This window comes from Gopherus evgoodei, chromosome 1 (genome assembly GCF_007399415.2).
Source record: "Gopherus evgoodei ecotype Sinaloan lineage chromosome 1, rGopEvg1_v1.p, whole genome shotgun sequence".
Classification (NCBI taxonomy): domain Eukaryota; kingdom Metazoa; phylum Chordata; order Testudines; family Testudinidae; genus Gopherus; species Gopherus evgoodei.
This window is the reverse complement of record NC_044322.1, coordinates 119,283,528-119,302,537: the sequence shown is the minus strand read 5'-3', so window position 1 is coordinate 119,302,537 and position 19,010 is coordinate 119,283,528. Positions and strand designations below refer to the sequence as shown.

General features: G+C 46.8%; 1 protein-coding gene across 7 annotated transcripts in view; it reads right to left on the bottom strand.

The window, feature by feature from the left end:
* TSGA10 (testis specific 10) overlaps positions 1-19,010 on the bottom strand; it is a 140,640-nt gene that overhangs the window by 57,906 nt on the left and 63,724 nt on the right. For 5 of the 7 annotated variants that reach the window (XM_030570549.1, XM_030570576.1, XM_030570594.1 and 2 more), the window contains 6 exons: positions 18,314-18,424; positions 17,319-17,504; positions 15,713-15,922; positions 7,147-7,349; positions 6,681-6,785; positions 1,518-1,652 (listed from right to left, as the gene is read on the bottom strand). In XM_030570549.1, coding sequence (XP_030426409.1) covers positions 1,518-1,652; positions 6,681-6,785; positions 7,147-7,349; positions 15,713-15,922; positions 17,319-17,504; positions 18,314-18,424 — 950 coding nt within the window. Of the gene's footprint in view, positions 1-1,513; positions 1,653-6,680; positions 6,786-7,146; positions 7,350-15,712; positions 15,923-17,318; positions 17,505-18,313; positions 18,425-19,010 lie in introns of those variants that run through there. The other 2 variants (XM_030570539.1, XM_030570586.1) reach the window with 2 other exon arrangements.

Genomic DNA, 19,010 nt, shown 5'->3' with positions numbered 1-19,010 from the left:
CTGCCACCACCCAAAAAATTAGAGTGTTTTGGGGCACTCTGGTCCCACTGAAAAACCTTCCCTGGGGACCCAAGACCCAAATCCCTTGAGTCTCACAACAAAGGGAAATAATCCTTTTTCCCTTCCCCCCTCCAGATGCTCCTGGAGAGATACCCAGACACAAGCTCTGTGAAACTACGCAGAGTGATTCCCCCTCTCCGTTCCCAATCCTGGAACAAAAGCACTTTCCTCTTCACCCAGAGGAAATGCCAAATCAGGCTAGCAATCCAACACACAGCTCTCCCCTTGATTTCTTCCTCCCACCAATTCCCTGGTGAGTACAGACTTAATTTCCCTGAAGTAAAGAAAAACTCCAACAGGTCTTAAAAGAAAACTTTATATAAAAAAGAAAGAAAAAATACAAATGTTCTCTCTGTATTAAGATGATACAACACAGGGTCAATTGCTTAAAAGAATATTGAATAAACAGCCTTATTCAAAAAGAATACAAATCAAAGCATTCCAGCACTTATATTCATGCAAATACCAAAGAAAAGAAACCATAGAACTTACTATCTGATCTCTTTGTCCTTACACTTAGAAACAGAAGACTAGAAAATAGAACTACTTCTCCAAAGCTCAGAGGAAACAGGCAGACAGACAAAAGACCTCTTACACAAACTTCCCTCCACCCAAAGTTGAAAAAATCCGGTTTCCTGATTGGTTCTCTGGTCAGGTGTTTCAGGTGAAAGAGACATTAACCCTTAGCTATCTGTTTATGACAGAGGCACCCAGGGGTGCATGTGTAATTTTCTCAAGTCACTGAGTGGTGGCTCGAGCCGGTTTTGCATTGTATTCATAGAATCATAGAATATCAGGGTTGGAAGGGACCTCAGGAGGTCATCTAGTCCAACCCCCTGCTCAAAGCAGGACCAATTCCCAACTAATGAAAAAGTTTTTCCTAATATCCAACCTACACCTCCCCCCTGCAACTTGAGACCATTACTCCTTGTTCTGTCATTGTTGAAAAGGGAACCCCTATGTACTGAACCCGGCCCTTGTTGCTGTCAACTCTGCCCAGCAGAAGGATTACACATGCATGGGGTGCATGTGCACCTACAATGCAGTCTAACTACAGTGGATAAATACTTAAAGTAGTATTGGACTGACATGGAATACTGACTTTGTTGTTGGCAAGATCAATTATTTATGCCTAAAATTGGACAGTGGGATGATTTAAGATTATTAGGAAAGTCTGTACAGTATTGCCAGTGTTATAACTATAGCAATTACAGTGCATATAGCTACTATGTACTGTATAATTGACATAGTTGAATACAAAATTTTAAGATAATTAGTAGAAACTTTGTGCCTGATTCTCCTTTCACTCACACCAGTTTTTACAGTCGTGAAATTCCATAGACTTCAACCATGAGCTGAAACATGTCCATGCTACTACTTCTGTCTTCTCAAAAGTTGAATTTTAAGTCTCTGTACTCTTTTCCCATCATGAGTTGGGATGTTCTTGAATGACTTACCCTTCCAAGGATCTGTCCAGAGTCCAATCAGGAGATCGACGGAGGGAACGGTCAGGTGATGATGTCCTTAAAGTAGAGCTTAATTGGTATGTAGTAGTAAGACTCTGGCGACGAAGCTCTTGTACAGCACGTTCCCTAAATCAAAATGGTAATTGATTTTAAAGGAGACATTACCAACTAAGAAGTAAAGCCTCTCTACAAGACTCTAGATAACCCAAAGTAGTCTTATGTTATAGTATGGTGTGCAATAAAAAGAAGGTACATAAATGTTTTGTCAGCACAGTTCAATGGATAGCACTCAACCTCTAAACCAGAAAGTTGTAGTTAGAAATACAGTAGAACCCTGTTCCTTTGACCCTTCATTATCCGGCTCGCCATATTATCCGAACAACCAGCGCACACAGGTCCAGAAGCAGGTGATCTCTTCTGTGGCTATTAGACAGTGCTGTGGCCTCACACTCTCCGATTCTCTCAATCAGAGGTTCTCAAACTGTGGTCCATGGACCACCAGTGGTCCGTGAGCTCCATTCAGGTGGTCCGTGGATAGTTCCCTCTAAATTGTGCCCCTGGGCAGCCGCACACAAGAGAATGAAGGGCCACCCACCTAATTAGTGGAGCCATGCAGGCATGGCTCCACTAATTAGGTGCCTGGACCCTGGAGAAGATGCATATGTAAGGTGAGGTGATGGTCTTGGGGGGGAATAGGGAGTAGGTGGGATGGGGCAGTGGGGCGAGAAGAGGGGATGATGGGAAGTTGGGATGTGCAGGGCTGAGGCGGCCAGAGAAAGAGGCGATTTACCCTAGCTCCAGGGCTATGGCTGCCAGAGAGAGATGGCCCTCTTTCCCAGTCTCAGCTCTGTCGCAGGAGAGAGACCCCCCTCCTTCCCAGCCCTAGCTCGGGGGCTGCCGCAGCAGGGGAGGGAGGGCACATCCATCGCGTTAGAAAGGTAAGACTACTGATATTAAAATATGAGTTGTGTGCTTTTATTTGTAGAACAAAAAAGGTTAATTATTAAGGGGTTTTTTATATAGCGCTTTTATCCAACGTGCTTAACAATAGTTAGCGAATGGTACAAAGAACATTTAGAAAGATCATTAAGTGGTTCACGGAAAAAAAAGTTTGAGAACCACTACTCCGTATTATTCGAATTTTTTGATTATCTGATCTGGTACCAGTCTCCCAATTACATCAGATAAACAGGGTTCTGCTGTATTCATAGAATATTAGGGTTGGAAGAGACCTCAGGAGGTCATCCAGTTCAACCCCCTGCTCAAAGCAGGACTAACACTAACTAAATCATCCCAGCCAGGGCTTTGTCAAGCCGGGCCTTATAAACCTCTAAGGATGGAGATTCCACCACCTCCCTAAGCAACCCATTCCAGTGCTTCCTCACCCTCCTAGAGAAATAGTGTTTCCTAATATCCAACCTAGATCTCCCCCACTGCAACTTGAGACCATTGCTTCTTGTTCTGTCATCTGCTACCACTGAAAACAGCCTAGCTCCATCCTCTTTGGAACCCCCCTTCAGGTAGTTGAAGGCTGCTATCAAATTCCCCTTCACTCTTCTCTTCTGCAGACTAAAGAACACCAGTTCCTTCAGCCTCTCCTTGTAAGTCATGTGCCCTAGCCCCCTAATAATCTTCTCTGCCCTCCGTTGGACTCTCCCCAATTTGTCCACATCCATTCAGTAGTGGGGGAACCAAAACTGGAAAATACTCCAGGTGCAGCCTCACCGGTGCCAAATAGAAGAGAATAATCAATTCCGTCGATCTGCTGGCAGTGCTCCTACTAATACAGCCCAATATGCTGTTGGCCTTCTTGGCAACAAGGGCACACTGCTGACTCGTATCCAGCTTCTCATCCACTGTAATTCCCAGGTTCTTTTTTGCAGAACTGCTGCTTAGCCAGTCAGTCCCCAGCTGTAGCGGTGCATGGAATTCTTCCTTCTTAAGTGCAGGACTCTGCACTTGTCCTTGTTGAACCTCATCAGATTTCTTGTGGCCCAATCCTCCAATTTGTCTAGATCATTCTGGACCCTCTCTCTACCCTCCAGCTTATCTACCTCTCCCTCCATCTTAGTGTCATGTGCGAACTTGCTAAGGGTACAATTAACCCCATCATCCAGATCATTAATAAAAATGTTGAACAAAACCATCACCAGGACTGACCCCTGGGGCACTTCGCTGAATACTGGCTGCCAACTAGACATGGCGCTGTTATCACTATCCACTGAGCCTGACAATCTAGCCAGCTGTCTATCCACCTTATAGTCCATTCATCCAATCCATACTTCTTTAACTTGCTAGCAAGAATACTGTGGGAGATCGTATCGAAAGCTTTGCTAACATCAAGATATATCATATCTACTGTTTTCCCCATATCCACAGTTATTTCATCAGAGAAGGCAATCATGTTGGTCAGGCATGACTTGCCCTTGGTGAATCCATATTGACTGTTCCTGATCACCTTCCTCTCCTTTAAGTGCTTCAAAATGGATTCCTTGAGGACCTGCTCCATGATTTTGCCAGGGACTGAAACGAGGCTGATGGATCTGTAGTTCCCTGGGTTCTCTTTCTTTCCTTTTTTAAAGATGGGCCCTATATTTGCCTTTTCCCAATCGTCCAGGACCTCCCCCGATCGCCATGAATTTTCAAAGATAATGGCCAATGGCTCTGCAATCACATCAGCCAATTCCCTCAACACCCTCAGATGCATTAGATCTGGACCCAGGGACTTGTGCATGTCCAGCTTTCTAAAGAGTCCTTAACCTGTTCTTTCACCACTGAGGGCTGCTCACCTCCTCCCCATACTGTGTTGCCCAGTACAGCAGTCTGGGAGCTGACCTTGTCCGTGAAGACTGAGGCAAAAAAAGCATGGAGTACGTCAGCTTTTTCCACATCATCTGCACAAGGCTAAGACACATACCCAATGCACTAAAGAGAAATTGTTCTGCACTATCAGAAATATTTATCTGCTAGAAGAAATACTAAGCAGAAGATTCTTTTGCACTGCTCTGGTGGTTCCTCAGACCAAAGCTAAAAATTCCATAATAGTGAGGGTAATCCCAATCTCTCTCTTGGCTAATGTTCTCTTTCTTGCATTCCTCGGGGTTCTGCAAGAGCTATTGCAGAACACATAATGGCTGCTCCAGTTCCCTACAGACAATGCAATATACTTACTTAATTGTCTGGCTTATGAAAAATATTGTAAAGCCCAAACGTTATTCTATTCACTTTACTGTTGCCAAAAGTCAGGATTTCCTGATATAAAATATAATGCTGGCTCTGGTACACAAGGAACAGAACACACCGGTAGATTAATGCAATATAAAACAGTATTAGACAGCTATTGGAAGTATGTTGTTCACAAAATGATTTATTAAAAGCAAAGATTCTGATTAATACAGCACAGTTTCAGAATTATGGACTCTAGGAAAACTCAGAATAACTGTATTAAGGACTAGTTTACCATACTATCCTCATTTTATAAAATTATGTCTTCTAGAACAGTGGACCCCAAATTGTGGGGCATGTCCCCCTAGGAGAGCATGGAGGAACATTCAGGGGGGTGCATGCTGGTCCCCAGGCCAGTCCTGACATGGGGCAGGGAGCAAGCACTACCCAGCCCCTTTCTGCCTCTACCCAGCTCTGTCACCAGTTGCACTTCGCTTCACCTCCTGCTCTGCCCCAGCCCAACTCTGGCCCTAGATGCAGCTTCACTCCACCCCTTGTTCCACCCCAGCCCAGCTCCAACCCCAGCCACAGCTCCACTCCACCTCCACTCTGCCCCTTGCTCAGCCCAGCTCCATCCCCAGCCGCAGCTCCACTCTGTCCCCTGTCCAATTCCAGCCCAGCTCTGCTCTCATTCCCGCTCCACTCCCAGGCCAGCTCTGCCTCTCCCCCCAGCTCCTTTCCCATCCCCAGTTCTGCCCTCAGCTCCACCTTCAGCCCCAGCTCCTCTGCTGAGCCAGTTGTACAGTATGGAGGGGAGGTGTGGACAGATTCCATTACTGAGGTGAGAGGAGGAGATGTCACAGGAAAATTATAGGCACTACTGTTCTAGAACAACAAAAACTGACTTCAGAAAGTGAAATTATGCAAGAATATCAATATTGTTTCAGATAGCTGAGGCACATGATACAACTGCATAACTTGATATGTTGTCATTGTTTACATAAATGAATTTAAATAAACCTATGTCTTATCAGAAGCCTTTTATTACTGTACTGATATTTATCATAACCAGGGACTGTGGATTTCTGAGACGTTTCTAAGTTTCTTTGTGTGGCAAGCTCGTGTTCCCAAATCAAAAGACAACAGGCATATTAAAGACATGTTTTACTACTGTAGTGTCAGCAAAAGTAATAAAAGTCAATTCCGTTCCTTTGTTTTCAATTTAAAAATGAGGTTAACCCGTGACTGTGTGTTTTGAAAATGTATAGCCCATGGTCAGTTTTATAAAGAGATAAAATAAAATAATATGAAAAGGCTGACAACTGTTATTTTCCACACATTTCTCTATAGGAGAAGCTGGTGAATGTTTTTCAAAATACTTCAGAATTTCTTGTATTCCTTCCCAACTCCTCTAAATCCCCATTACATCTAACTCCTTTCCTCCTCCTCTTCACTTTCCTACTCTTCTTTCTCTAGCCCTCCTCTCCTCCGCCATCCTTTTTCCTCTCTCTCTCTTTCTTCTCCTTTCGACTATCTTTGCTCAGGTTAGCTAGCACTTCCAAAGTAAAGGTGGGGAGGGCGTTGAAAGAAAGCAACTAAGAACTGTTAGGAGGTGGTTTTGTTTGAAAAGCACTGGTATTGATCCATTAGGATACAAGTGTTACAATCTGATCTATTTTACATATCTATAGGAGCATTACGGGTAACAGTTTTTGAACTAACATTTTCCAGATTTTAAATTAAATTTTTGCAGATTTTGCTGTGGCCTCAGTATCAAAATAAACACAGACCTTGATTTGACTGCCTTTAATTAATTAATTAATTACACTGTGGCAGCACACAAGCATTGAACCCATATCCCAGGGTATTACCTTAAATACTTGGCCATCTTTCTTCTCAATTGGTCCAACTAAATTAGGCTAACTACTATATTATACTTCATCTGAAATAAAACGAGGAATTAGGAGTAGTACAAAAATATACACTTGCCTTTCAAAGCGCTCTGTCCCCAGCTGCCTTTTGGTGATATCTAGCTCAGACTCTAGCTGAGTTGTTGTATTTCTGAGCTGAGCAAAATCTCGATTCTGGATAGCACTGTAAAGTACATAAAACTGTCATTTGATTCAGAAAAAAGGGGCGATTATAACCTTCCAAATATATCAATATACACAACTGATTAGTTACCAAGGGCAGCATTAGAGTGCAGTTCACATAAACAGTTTTTAAAAGGAGTTAAATAAAAATCTAAAGGGGAAACATATTGTATGGTACAGCTGCTGAATCAAAAGCAGGCATCAGCTCTTGGACTTCTTCCATTTTTAAGAAGTTATTCAGGTGCTCCAACTGCTCAAAAATGCAAGTAAATAACCAATAGATGTATATAACTCCCGAAGAGAGATAAAAATCACTTCTGCTCAGATAATCAAATAGTTTTATCTCTTGGTCATTTACTCACAGTTTATTCTCAGCCAGAGAAAGCTGCTCTTTAAGAAGCTGAATTTCAGATTCCTTTTCTTGTTTGGCTATCTGAGACTGAAATTCTTTCTCACGGTTGGACACCAGCAAAGATTCCAGGTTTTTCATAGAGATTCTTTCATTAGCGAGTTGTTTCCTCAGGAGTTCTACTTCAGAACGAGAAGACTCCCATTCACTCTGCAGCTGAAAGACAAAGATTTACAGGTTTTCCATTTATACCTATTTAGCCTGTTGACCATTCTTTAATAAACTGTATTAAAAGACGGTTACTCACCTTTGTAACTGTTGTTCTTCGAGATGTGTTGCTCATATCCATTCCAATTAGGTGTGCGCGCGCCGCGTGCACGTTCGTCAGAGACTTTTTACCCTAGCAACACTCGGTGGGCCAGCAGGTCGCCCCCTGGAGTGGCGCCAATATGGCCCCTGATATATACCCCTGCTGGCCCGCCCACTCCTCAGTTCCTTCTTGCCGGCTACTCCAACAGTGGGGAAGGAGGGCGGGTGTGGAATGGATATGAGCAACATATCTCGAAGAACAACAGTTACAAAGGTGAGTAACCGTCTTTTCTTCTTCGAGTGCTTGCTCATATCCATTCCAATTAGGTGATTCCCAAGCCTTATCTAGGCGGTGGGGTCGGAGCGAGATATTGCGGACTGTAAAACCGCTGCGCTCAAAGCGGCATCGTCTCTAGCTTGCTGGACCAGTGCATAGTGTGATGCGAAGGTGTGCACAGAAGACCAGGTGGCCGGACGGCAGATTTCCTGTATGGGGACATGAGCCAAAAACACGGCAGACGAAGCCTGAGCCCTGGTAGAATGGGTGGTAAGGGCCCCCGTTGGCACGCGGGCCAAGTCGTAACATGTCCTGAGGCAGGACGTGACCCAGGATGCAATACGCTGGGAGGAGATTGCTATGCCTCTCATGCGTTCCGCTACTGCCACAAACAATTGTGGTGAACGTCGGAAGGGTTTAGTTCTCTCAATGTAGAACGCGAGAGCCCTTCGGACATCCAAGGAATGGAGCTGTTGCTCTCTTCGGGATGAATGCGGCTTTGGGTAAAAGACTGGCAGGAAGACGTCTTGGTTAATATGGAAGGCGGAGACGACCTTAGGGAGGAACGCCGGGTGCGGTCGCAGCTGTACCTTGTCCTTATGGAACACCGTATACGGAGGGTCCATGGTCAGAGCCCGAAGCTCCGAGACTCGCCAAGCCGACATGATAGCGACTAGGAAGGCCACTTTCCAGGATAGGTACAGCAGTGAGCATGTGGCTAAGGGTTCAAAGGGGGGCGCCATAAGCCTGGTCAAGACAAGGTTCAGGTCCCAAGTAGGGGTAGGCCGTTTGACCTGAGGGTATAGTCGCTCCAGGCCCTTGATGAATCTTGACATCATAGGGTGGGAAAACACGGACTTGCCAGCCTCGCCTGGATGGAAGGTGGATATAGCCGCGAGATGGACGTGCAGAGAGGAGATCGCCAAGGCCTCTTGCTTGAGAGACCACACGTAGTCCAAAATGGTGGGGACTAGCACGGAGAGTGGGTCGTGGCAGTGCTGCCTGCACCAGCAGCAGAAGCGTTTCCATTTCACTAGGTAGGTTGAACGCGTGGAAGGCTTCCTGCTGCCCAACAACACTTGTTGTACTGCGTCAGAACAGTGCAACTCGGACTGACTTAACCAGCCAGGAGCCATGCTGACAGATGGAGGGACTGTAGATCCGGATGGCGCATCCTGCCGAAGTCCTGTGTGATCAGATCCGGCCAAGGAGGTAGGGCAATTGGATTAGCCAGGGACAGATCGAGCACCATGGTGTACCAAGGCTGCCGCGGCCAAGCCGGAGCGATCAGGATGAGGCGGGCCTTGTCTCTCCGAACCTTGATCAGGACTCGGTGGATGAGAGGGAAGGGTGGAAAGGCGTAGCAAAGACGTCCCATCCACGGAATGAGGAACGCGTCCGACAGGGAGCCTGGGGAGCGACCCTGTAGGGAGCAGAACACCTGGCATTTCCTGTTCGATCTGGAGGTGAACAGATCTATTTGGGGAAACCCCCACCTCCGGAAAACGAAATAGAGGACGTCCGGACGGATGGACCATTCGTGGGACAGAAAGGATCTGCTCAGGTGATCCGCAAGGGAGTTCCGCACTCCCGGGAGAAAGGAGGCCACTAGATGAATAGAGTGGGCTATGCAAAAGTCCCACAGACGTATTGCTTCCTGACACAGCAGGGAGGACCGAGTCCCGCCCTGCTTGTTGATGTAATACATGGCCGTTGTGTTGTCCGTGAATACCGCAACACAACGGCCGTGTAAATGGCGTTGAAATGTCTGGCATGCTAGGCGAACTGCCCGCAGCTCCCGCACATTGATGTGAAGAGTCAACACTCTCTGTGACCATAGACCCTGTGTACGCAGGGTCCCCAGGTGCGCACCCCAGCCCAGCGACGACGCGTCCGTTGTCAAGGACACTGAGGGCTGAGAAACGGTAGGCCCGCACACACTTGGGAGGGCGTTGTCCACCAGCCTAGGGAACCTAGAACATTCAATGGAATCGTTACGATTGTGTCTATGGCGTCCCTGCCCGGTCGATAGACCGACGCGAGCCAGGTCTGCAGCAGGGGCATGCGGAGTCTTGCATGCTTGGTGACGAAGGTGCATGTGGCCATGTGCCCCAGGAGAGCGAGGCACGTTCGAGCAGACGTGGTCGGGAAGGTCTGTAGGCTTGTGACCATGGACACTGTGGCTTGGAATCGGTGCCGGGGGAGGCTGGCCGTCGCGAGGTTGGAGTCCAGCATTGCCCCGATGAATTCTATGCTCTGCGTAAGCACCAGAGTGGACTTGTCCGGGTTGATGGTCAAGCCTAGACTCGCAAACAGCTCCCTGATGATGGTGATGTGCCTGGTCACCTGTGCCTCCGATGTGCCTCGAATGAGCCAGTCGTCGAGGTAAGGGAAGACATGGATACGACGACGGCGCAGGGCAGCGGCGACGACCGCCATACACTTGGTGAATACCCGGGGGGCCGAGGAGAGCCCAAAGGGGAGGACCGTGAATTGGTAGTGGTCCTGATTTACCACAAAGCGAAGATACCGCCTGTGCGGGGGAAAGATCGCAATGTGGAAGTAAGCGTCCTTCATGTCGAGAGTGGCGTACCAATCTCCGGGATCCAGGGAAGGAATGATGGTTCCTAAGGTTACCATGCAGAACTTGAACCTTTTGATGAATTTGTTCAGGCCTCACAGGTCCAGGATGGGTCGAAGGCCCCCTTTTGACTTGGGGATTAAGAAGTACCGGGAATAAAACCCCTTGCCCCTTAGCTCCCTTGGCACCTCCTCTATAGCTCCGATGAGCAGCAGCTTGCGAAACTCCTGGATGATAAGTTGCTCGTGAGAGGGGTCCCTGAAGAGGGACGAGGAGGGAGGATGGGTGGGGGGTGGAGAAATAAACTGAAGATGGTAACCAAACTGCACCGTGTGTAGGAGCCAACGATCCGAAGTTAGCTGGGACCACGACGGTAGGAAGGGGCGGAGGCGGTTGAGGAAATGAAGTGGATCCAGGGAAGGGATTGGTAAGCTGCTCTCGGGCGCACCTTCAAAAGTTCATCTTGGGTCCCTGTGGTGGCTTGTCGGACCCAGAAGTGTTACCCCTTTGAGGACCTGACTGACGTCCATGGTTCGGCCGGCCTCGCCTCCGGTTAAAATCTTGTCTGGGGCGAGGCGGGGGGTAAGTGCGCTGATGGTAGGGGCGGAATGGCCTTCTCTGAGTCTGGGGCGTGTGCATTTCCAGCGAATGCATGATGACCTGGTTATCCTTCAGGCTCTGTAGCCTGGGATCCGTCTTCTCAGAGAAGAGGCCCTGCCCGTCGAATGGCAGGTCCTGGATTCTGTACTGTAGCTCCGGCGGTAGTCCGGAAGACTGCAGCCATGATATATGGCGCATGGCTACGCCCGATGCCAATGTTCTTGCTGCTGAGTCTGCGGCATCTAAGGACGCTTGTAGCGAGGTCCTGGTGACCCTCCTGCCCTCTTCCAGGAGAGATGAAAATTCCTGGCGTGAGTCCTGGGGAAGCAGCTCTGTAAATTTGCCGACAGCCTCCCAGGTGTTGTGGCTGTAACGGCTCAGGAGGGCTTGCTGGTTCGCCACACGGAGCTGAAGGCCTCCCGCAGAATAAATCTTGCGGCCCAGCAAGTCCATGCGCCTGTCTTCCCTGGATTTTGGTGCAGGAGCTTGCTGGCCGTGGCGTTCGCGCTCGTTGACTGATTGTACCACCAAGGAGCAGGGAGCGGGGTATACATAGAAGTACTCATACCCCTTGGATGGTACCATATATTTCCTTTCCACTCCACGGGCAGTAGGTGGAATGGAGGCCGGAGACTGCCATATGGTGTCTGCCTTCGCCTGGATCGACTTGATGAAGGGGAGGGCTACCCTGGACGGTGCCTCCGCAGAGAGGATGCTTACCACCGGGTCCTCCACTTCTGGGACTTCCTCTACAGGAAGGTTTATGTTCTGGGCAACTCGCCTCAGAAGGTCCTGGTGTGCCCGGAGATCAATCGGCGGGGGCCCTGATGAAGAAGTGCCCGCTACCGCCTCATCTGGGGACGAGGAAGAAGACACCCCAGGGAGGAGTGGTTCCTGAACGGAAGCCTCGTCCAGAGGGACCTCCACTTCCCAGGCATCCTGCTGTGCCAGGGGATCCGCAGGGTCTTCCTCAATACCTGAGGGGGGAGGCCGGCTGACTGTGGCCTCTGGTGCACGATGCTCGGATTGACTGGAGCGAGCTGGGCCCGAAGGTTCGCCCTGGGCTTGGTGGTATGCCCAGGGTGTCCAAAAGGACCATTGTGGTGGTCCCTGGTCCGGGCGGGCCTGAACATCCGAACCCCCGTAAGAGGCGCTGTCCATACGGGAAGAAGCGGACGAGTGCCTTGAAGGCCATGGAGGAGCTGTCGATGACTGCGGCAGGCCTCTGCGCATCGCGATGTCGTCTCTGCGCAGTGCCGGCGAGCGGTACCGGGAGTCATGGCGGTACCTCGATCTGGACCGGGACCTGCTACCAGCTCGGTGCCGGGAGGTCGACCGGTGCCGTACACTGCCGTGCCGGGATCGGCTGCGGTAGGAACGTCGGTGCCGCGATCTAGATCGGTGCCGAGAGTAATACGACGGCGACCGGGATCTTGATCGGTGCCGCGAGTACGACCGGTGCCACAGGTAGCGGTCCCGGGACTGCGAGCGGCGTCTGGATCTCGAGCGGCGACGCTGAGAGTGGTCCCTCGATTTGGAATGGGACCGATGCCTAGTAGTGCCTGGTGAATGCGGCCGCACCATGGCGGGCTTGCCCATCGATTGGAGAACCCGCACCGGCAACTCGGGCTCTGTCAGGGCGATGAGGTCGCGTGCAACGGAGAAGATCTCCGGTGTGGAGGGCGCGACAAGCTCAACCGCTGTTCTCACTGGGGAGCTGAGAGGCACCGGACTCAACGGTCCCTGAGGAGCCGGAGGCGACGGTGCGACGATGCTCGGTGCCGCAGCGGATGACAGTGCTGGGCGGTCAGGTTTGGAGGCACGCTCTGACTGCGGTGCAGCTGTAGGTACCGCAGGAGCCCTGTGCTTCTTGCTCCTCGGGGAGAGGGAGCGGTGCCGGCTAGGGTGCCGGGCCAGTGCCGAGCGGGAAGTTGAAGCCTTTGCCGGCGCCGGGCGGTCCGGAGCGGAGGCGACACTTGGTCCCGGTGCCGGAGTCGGTGCCGATGGTGGGGGAGTCAGTGCTGCCTCCATCAGGATCTGCTTCAGGCGACTGTCCTGCTCCTTCTTCGTTCGGGGCTTGAACACCTTGCAGATCCGGCACTTGTCCGCAAGGTGGGACTCGCCTAGGCACCTCAGGCAGGAGTCATGCGGATCTCCTGTGGGCATCGGCCGATGACAGGCCGCACAAGGCTTAAACCCGGGTGAACCGGGCATGGGCCCTGGCACCGTGGGGAGGAAAAGGGGGCGAACCCCCGATCCTCTGTATAACTATTTACAAACTACACTTTAACTTTACAACTACAACTATTACTATAATTACAGAACTATATCACTATACTGTAGAAGAGTGAAACGCTAGGGAAGTGGAGAATGGCTAGCCGTGCCCCACAGTTCCAACAACCGACACGGGCGGTAAGAAGGAACTGAGGAGCGGGTGGGCCAGCAGGGGTATATATCAGGCGCCATACCGGCGCCACTCCAGGGGGCGACCTGCTGGCCCACCGAGTCTTGCTAGGGTAAAAAGTCTCCGACGAACGTGCACGCGGCGCGCGCACACCTAATTGGAATGGATATGAGCAAGCACTCGAAAAAGAATTTAAGATTAGTATGGCTGCTGAAACCTTTCCAGGTCTCAAATGCCCAACTTTCTACTACCCAATAGTCAAAAACTCCGGTTCCCTCTCCCCTCAATAACTTTTCCAATGCAGTTCTATATAGGTGTCATCAGGAGGAGGGAGAAAACTTGTTCACCTTAGCCTCCAATGATAGAACAAGAAGCAATGGACTTAAACTGCAGCAAGGGAGATTCAGGTTGGACATTAGGAAAAAGTTCCTAACTGTCACGGTAGTCAAACACTGGAATAGATTGCCTAGGGAAGTTGTGGAATCTCCATCTCTGGAGATATTTAAGAGTAGGTTAGATAAATATCTATTAGGGGTGGTCTAGACAGTATTTGGTCCTGCCATGAGGGCAGGGGACTGGACTCGATGACCTCTCGAGGTCCCTTCCAGTCCTAGAGTCTATGAGTCTATAATACAAAAATCTGCAGCACACTGAAAACTGAACATTTGGAAACAGCATAAACTTAATATGAAATAAATGGTATAAGGCATACTGTAATATGAGCAATACTGTAGTAACAGTATTATTCATGATCATTTTAATTCACACAAATTTCCAATTTTGAATATATTTCATGCTGCCACAGAATTTCCAATTTGTTGCTGATTTTTGCAATGGAATGCTATAGAAAGTAGGGGCCCGTGTGGCAGAGTACACATAGCTTTGTGTAATGTGTACGTTAAACATTGTGCAAAGCTACAGACAGTTTCCCAACTTCTGTCCTTCCTCCAAAAACACTTCCCAGAATCTAATATACATTCAAGTTGCTTCCTTCTTTTCTGGAACTTTTCTCTCTCCCCACAATCACTAACAGCCCTCCTACTTGATGAGCTCATGGAAGGATCCAGCAAGTCTGGCAATCTCACATTACATCTCAGCCAGCTTCAGTAAGACCTAATATAGAGCGGATAGTCAATAGGCAGACCACAGGCCTAATCCGTAGAGTCCTGCAAATCCGCAGCTATCCACATTATATCCACAGACCGTTTTTGTGAATTGTGGATTGGATGCAGATACAAATTTTGTATCTTCATACGGCTCTACTAATCTAGACTGCCGGATGCTTTTGAACAGACCCAAAAATCTTTTTATTTAATTATTATCATAATTTTTTAAAATATTACTATTTTCTCTGGAGTTTGGACCTTGACCAAAAGATTTGGACCTTGACAAAAAATAATTGACTACTCTCGTCATACAGTATATGGCTTCTCCTGCACATCATATCTGAGTGTCCACTTTGTTCTTCTGCTGGGGGCCTGAAGGACATTCACCAGCTCTCTGCTATGGCAATGTGCTGGATATGAAACTTAGATATAAATTTGTAGTTGTTGCTACCTACCCTCACAGACAGACAGACAGAAAGAAAGCATCCCCATCAGAAGCATCTCAGAATGTACTGCACACTTATGATATGAAAAGCCTGCAGAACATGCAAGATTTGACTAGAACTACTGACCTATAGTCCAGCAAAGAGACTACTAGACCTCACAATGTTATCTTCCAAGGTAGCTGGTCTGTTATGGAGGAGAAGAAAGATAAAGGAGAATGCTGGAAGTCAGGAAGGAAAAGAGGAATGATCTAGAGGGATAAAAACAAAAATAAAGAAAGGTGGAAACAGGGAGTGACACAGAGGAGGAATTATACCGAAAATATTTGAGTAGTATGAATAAGTGTCCATATTCTTCAGAGCTTATCCAAACTGAAGCTTTTGAAGTTTGTCTATCACCAACATTAACTTCACAATGCTTGTGAAAATCAGAGCCAACAAAAACATGTATAATTATCAAGCATACTAAATAACCTAATGGGCAAGACAGCCTATACTCTACATCCCACAAGAGTCATTCCTTCTGGGAAACTTCTGTGTTAGCAGCCAGCTACTCCAAAGGAAGATGACACCAGGTGTACAGATTTAAAATCCAAGGCTCACATTATTGTAAGTGACTAGTGATTTTAGCTGCCTCAATTTCTGAGGTGTCCAATTTAAGACACCTCAAAGGGGTCTGATTTTCACAAAGTATTGTATTTTCAGAGTATCTTCCCTCTGAAAACCTTTGGACATGCTTCAAGTCATCACCAGTCCTTTTGAAAATTTAGACCCAAGGCACCAAAAAAAAAATTCTCTCTTTTAAACTGAAATGTAATTTTCACACATAAACTGCTCTTCCAGTACATATTTTACATACCCTTTCTACTTCTTGTGCTGTAGAGTTTAGTTGCCGATTTAGTAGCTCTTTGCTAGAGTCTAATTTAATACAAAGCTCTTGTGTAGAAGTGAGATCTGCAAGAACGGAGACTTTCTCCAACTGCACATTCTGCAGCTCCTCTTCCATTTTCATAAGAGACTTGTTTATGGTAGAAATCTGTGACTTGTAGGCTTTTTCTGTTGTTAAGTGCTGCCAAAACAAATGGTCTAAGTTAAGTAACAATTTGTACTGAAAATTATTTAACAGTATCCAAAAACCTGATCTTATTAGAAAACAATCCATACTGTTTTTGAGAAACTTCCTATGGAAAATGAAAAAAAAATGCACATTCTTTTGTAAAATGTCAGAATTCCTAAAAGATTCTAGAGTAAGTTTTAAAATAAACTTTTCACACCCCTTGTATCGAGTAACTAAAAAAAAAAATCTTGTTTCTGATCCTAAAGTTGTCAATGACATTTTGGAATCCCTATTTGGAGTGGATATCTTCAAAATTCTGCTTTCAGCCCTACATTCAGTTTCATAATAGAATCACTTATCTGAACAATAAAATAAATCCCGTCTTTCTATGTAAAGAAAACAGACTGAAAAGAAAAAAAATCAATGACTATTTAGATATTGTGAGTAATACTTACATTGCTGTCACTTCTAAAATGAGGCACTCCTATGGAAGTGACCAAAAAAAAAATCACACCAAAGAAGCATTCCCAAGATAACAGCCACAGGTCTTCTCACTAACATCTTTGTTTAGGGCAAGCACATCCTGGTTTACCAGATATGTCCATGGGCAGTGCGTGAACTGCTGGCTCAGGGAGGCTAGCTCTCAGCTTCACCCCTTCCGCCTGCCTGAGGCCCTGCCCCTTCCACTCCCACCAGAGTCCAGAGGGTCCCCCCGGTGCGGCCAATGGCCCAGTCCTGCCCCAGGCTTGCTCCCTAGCACCAGCAAGGCGCATGGCCACAGGCTCCCCAGCTTGGGAGGACGGGCAGCCCAGCCCCCTTAGTCCCAGAGTGTGGGAGGGCAGGCGGCGCACCGTCACAGCCTCCCCAGCCAGAGCACTGGGGGGCTGGAGGAGGACTGGAGCAGCTACACACAGGGAGCAGGGGGGTGGGGCCACACCTGGCTGTTTTGGGGGAGCACAGCCTCCCCCAGCTATGTGAACTGCTGCCCATGGGTATGTCCCAATCGAAGGAGGCAGTGCCAATGTCCTGGCTGGTTCTAGTGGAACTGTGATTTTGTCCCAGTTTTACTGGATCACCCAAACATTTGGTCCCACATTGTTAAAGGTATTTAGATGTTGCTACACTCAGCATTGCAACTCCTACCTGATTCGGGAGCCTAAATCTCATTTTCAAATAGGAATTAGGCACTTAGGAATCTAAATTCCATCAACAGCCTCCTAAATCAGTGGCTAACAGAATTCCAACCCATGCTACTACAAGATACAACACGGTGTCTTTTATCCCACCTGTCTTTGCAGTATGCAGTAGAAGTAGGTGGTATATCAAATCTTTAAACAACTGCAGAGTTAAGATATTGCCAGGCATTGTTTAGGTTTGGGTGATTTTTTAAGATACTATGCCACCTTACTTGCTCAATCTCTATTTCAAGGGATTCCATTCTTTCTTTCAGCCTGCGGCTCTCAGACTCTGTATTGAGGAGCATCAATCGGACAGAGCTGCAATCTCCTTCCGCTTGGTGGAATTTTGTTTCCCAGCTTTCTGCCTGCTCACTGGCTCTGTGGTAGCTCTCTGAAAGTTCACAGTTCTCTCTCTCCTAAAATACAGGATCTGATTTTTTAAACTGATCTTCTGCATTAAGTAGGACAAAATAAATATAGGAAGCATAGTATCTACAGGGATGACACAAAGAGTGCCCTTTCAGCCAAGACATCAAATAAAAGTTTTCTCAAGAGGCAGAATGTTTTGTATCTGCTTACATTTCTCTATTAGCTGCATTTTTAAGTTAAATGATAAAAATGACTTTCTTCAATATAATGATATGCTTCATTCATGTTTTAAATTACAAATTCCTGAACAGACGCAAATGATTGGAGTAATTCCCTATTCCTGCAGATAAATGATCTTCAACTCTGTATACTAAATCCTAGAAATACCATTAAGTTACAAGTTCTAACATTTATAGATATTATTGAAATATGCTTGGAATAGTTCACAGTGAGAAAAAATGTGGTGAATTGTTATCACTTCATGGACTAGTGTCAGCACTATTACTAATGGGAGTTGTGTGCCCATTCTGTTGTGTACAGCATTCCCCAAAACAATGGAGGCACACAGGTGATTGAGTTCAAGCATTCACAAAAGTCCCTGGACAGTGATTAGTGACTGAAATGGAGCATCTATTGATCCAATCTGGTATTAAACCAATGACCTGGAGATATAAGACACCCAGTCCCTGCATCATATAGTACCCCATCTTACGAACTTTAAAAAAACTCGAACGACAAAAAACAGTAAAGTACACTTCTTCCTTGCTTGCCTAATGCAAAAGTAGTAAAACTGCAACTCAGCTTTTGTTACCTGTGTAGCTTCTTCTGTCTCTCTCACCTACATACAAACACTTACTATAGAATTCAATGTGCTCCTTAATCTGGCAATATCTGAGCTTGAATCCTGCGCTTTCATCTTCATATCATCAAGTTCATTCTGACACTTTGCAAGTTTTTGATGTAGAATCTGTGAAGAAAGATATTGTTTTTCCACAAGGTTAATGCTCTTTATGCCTTTAGTTTCTTATTCCATTTTACTAGCAGGTAAATAGTGAATATTGCTTTGATGCATAGTTTTTTTTTATTATTAAAAGTTGCAAAAAATGATAAACAAACATCTCAGCTGTGCAAACATAGAAAAATATTAACATGATGATTAGACTTCTAGTTAATCTTCAGATTAACTTTTATAAAAAGTTGTAAGAGGACATTTGAATCTGTTTCAAAACAACATTCTGAAAAAAACATAGTTGGCTAATGTTAGACAAAAACAATGATTTATAAAAGAGTGCAGAGGTAACTGGTGCTAAAACTCTTCAGCAAAAAAGTAGGGGAGAAGAGGTCAGCTCTTTGATAGGATTTTAAAAGGTTCTGATTTATTTGTGAGACACAGTCCAGGATGAAACTGTTCCATAGGGCAAGAGCAAAATGATTAAAGCTACAAAGCACTTCCTGCTGGTCCAATAAAAGTTAACCGATTACACAATGGCTTTCTTCCTTACTTTCAACTGCTTCCACAGGCATCCTGACTCATCACTGCAAAGAAAAACTTG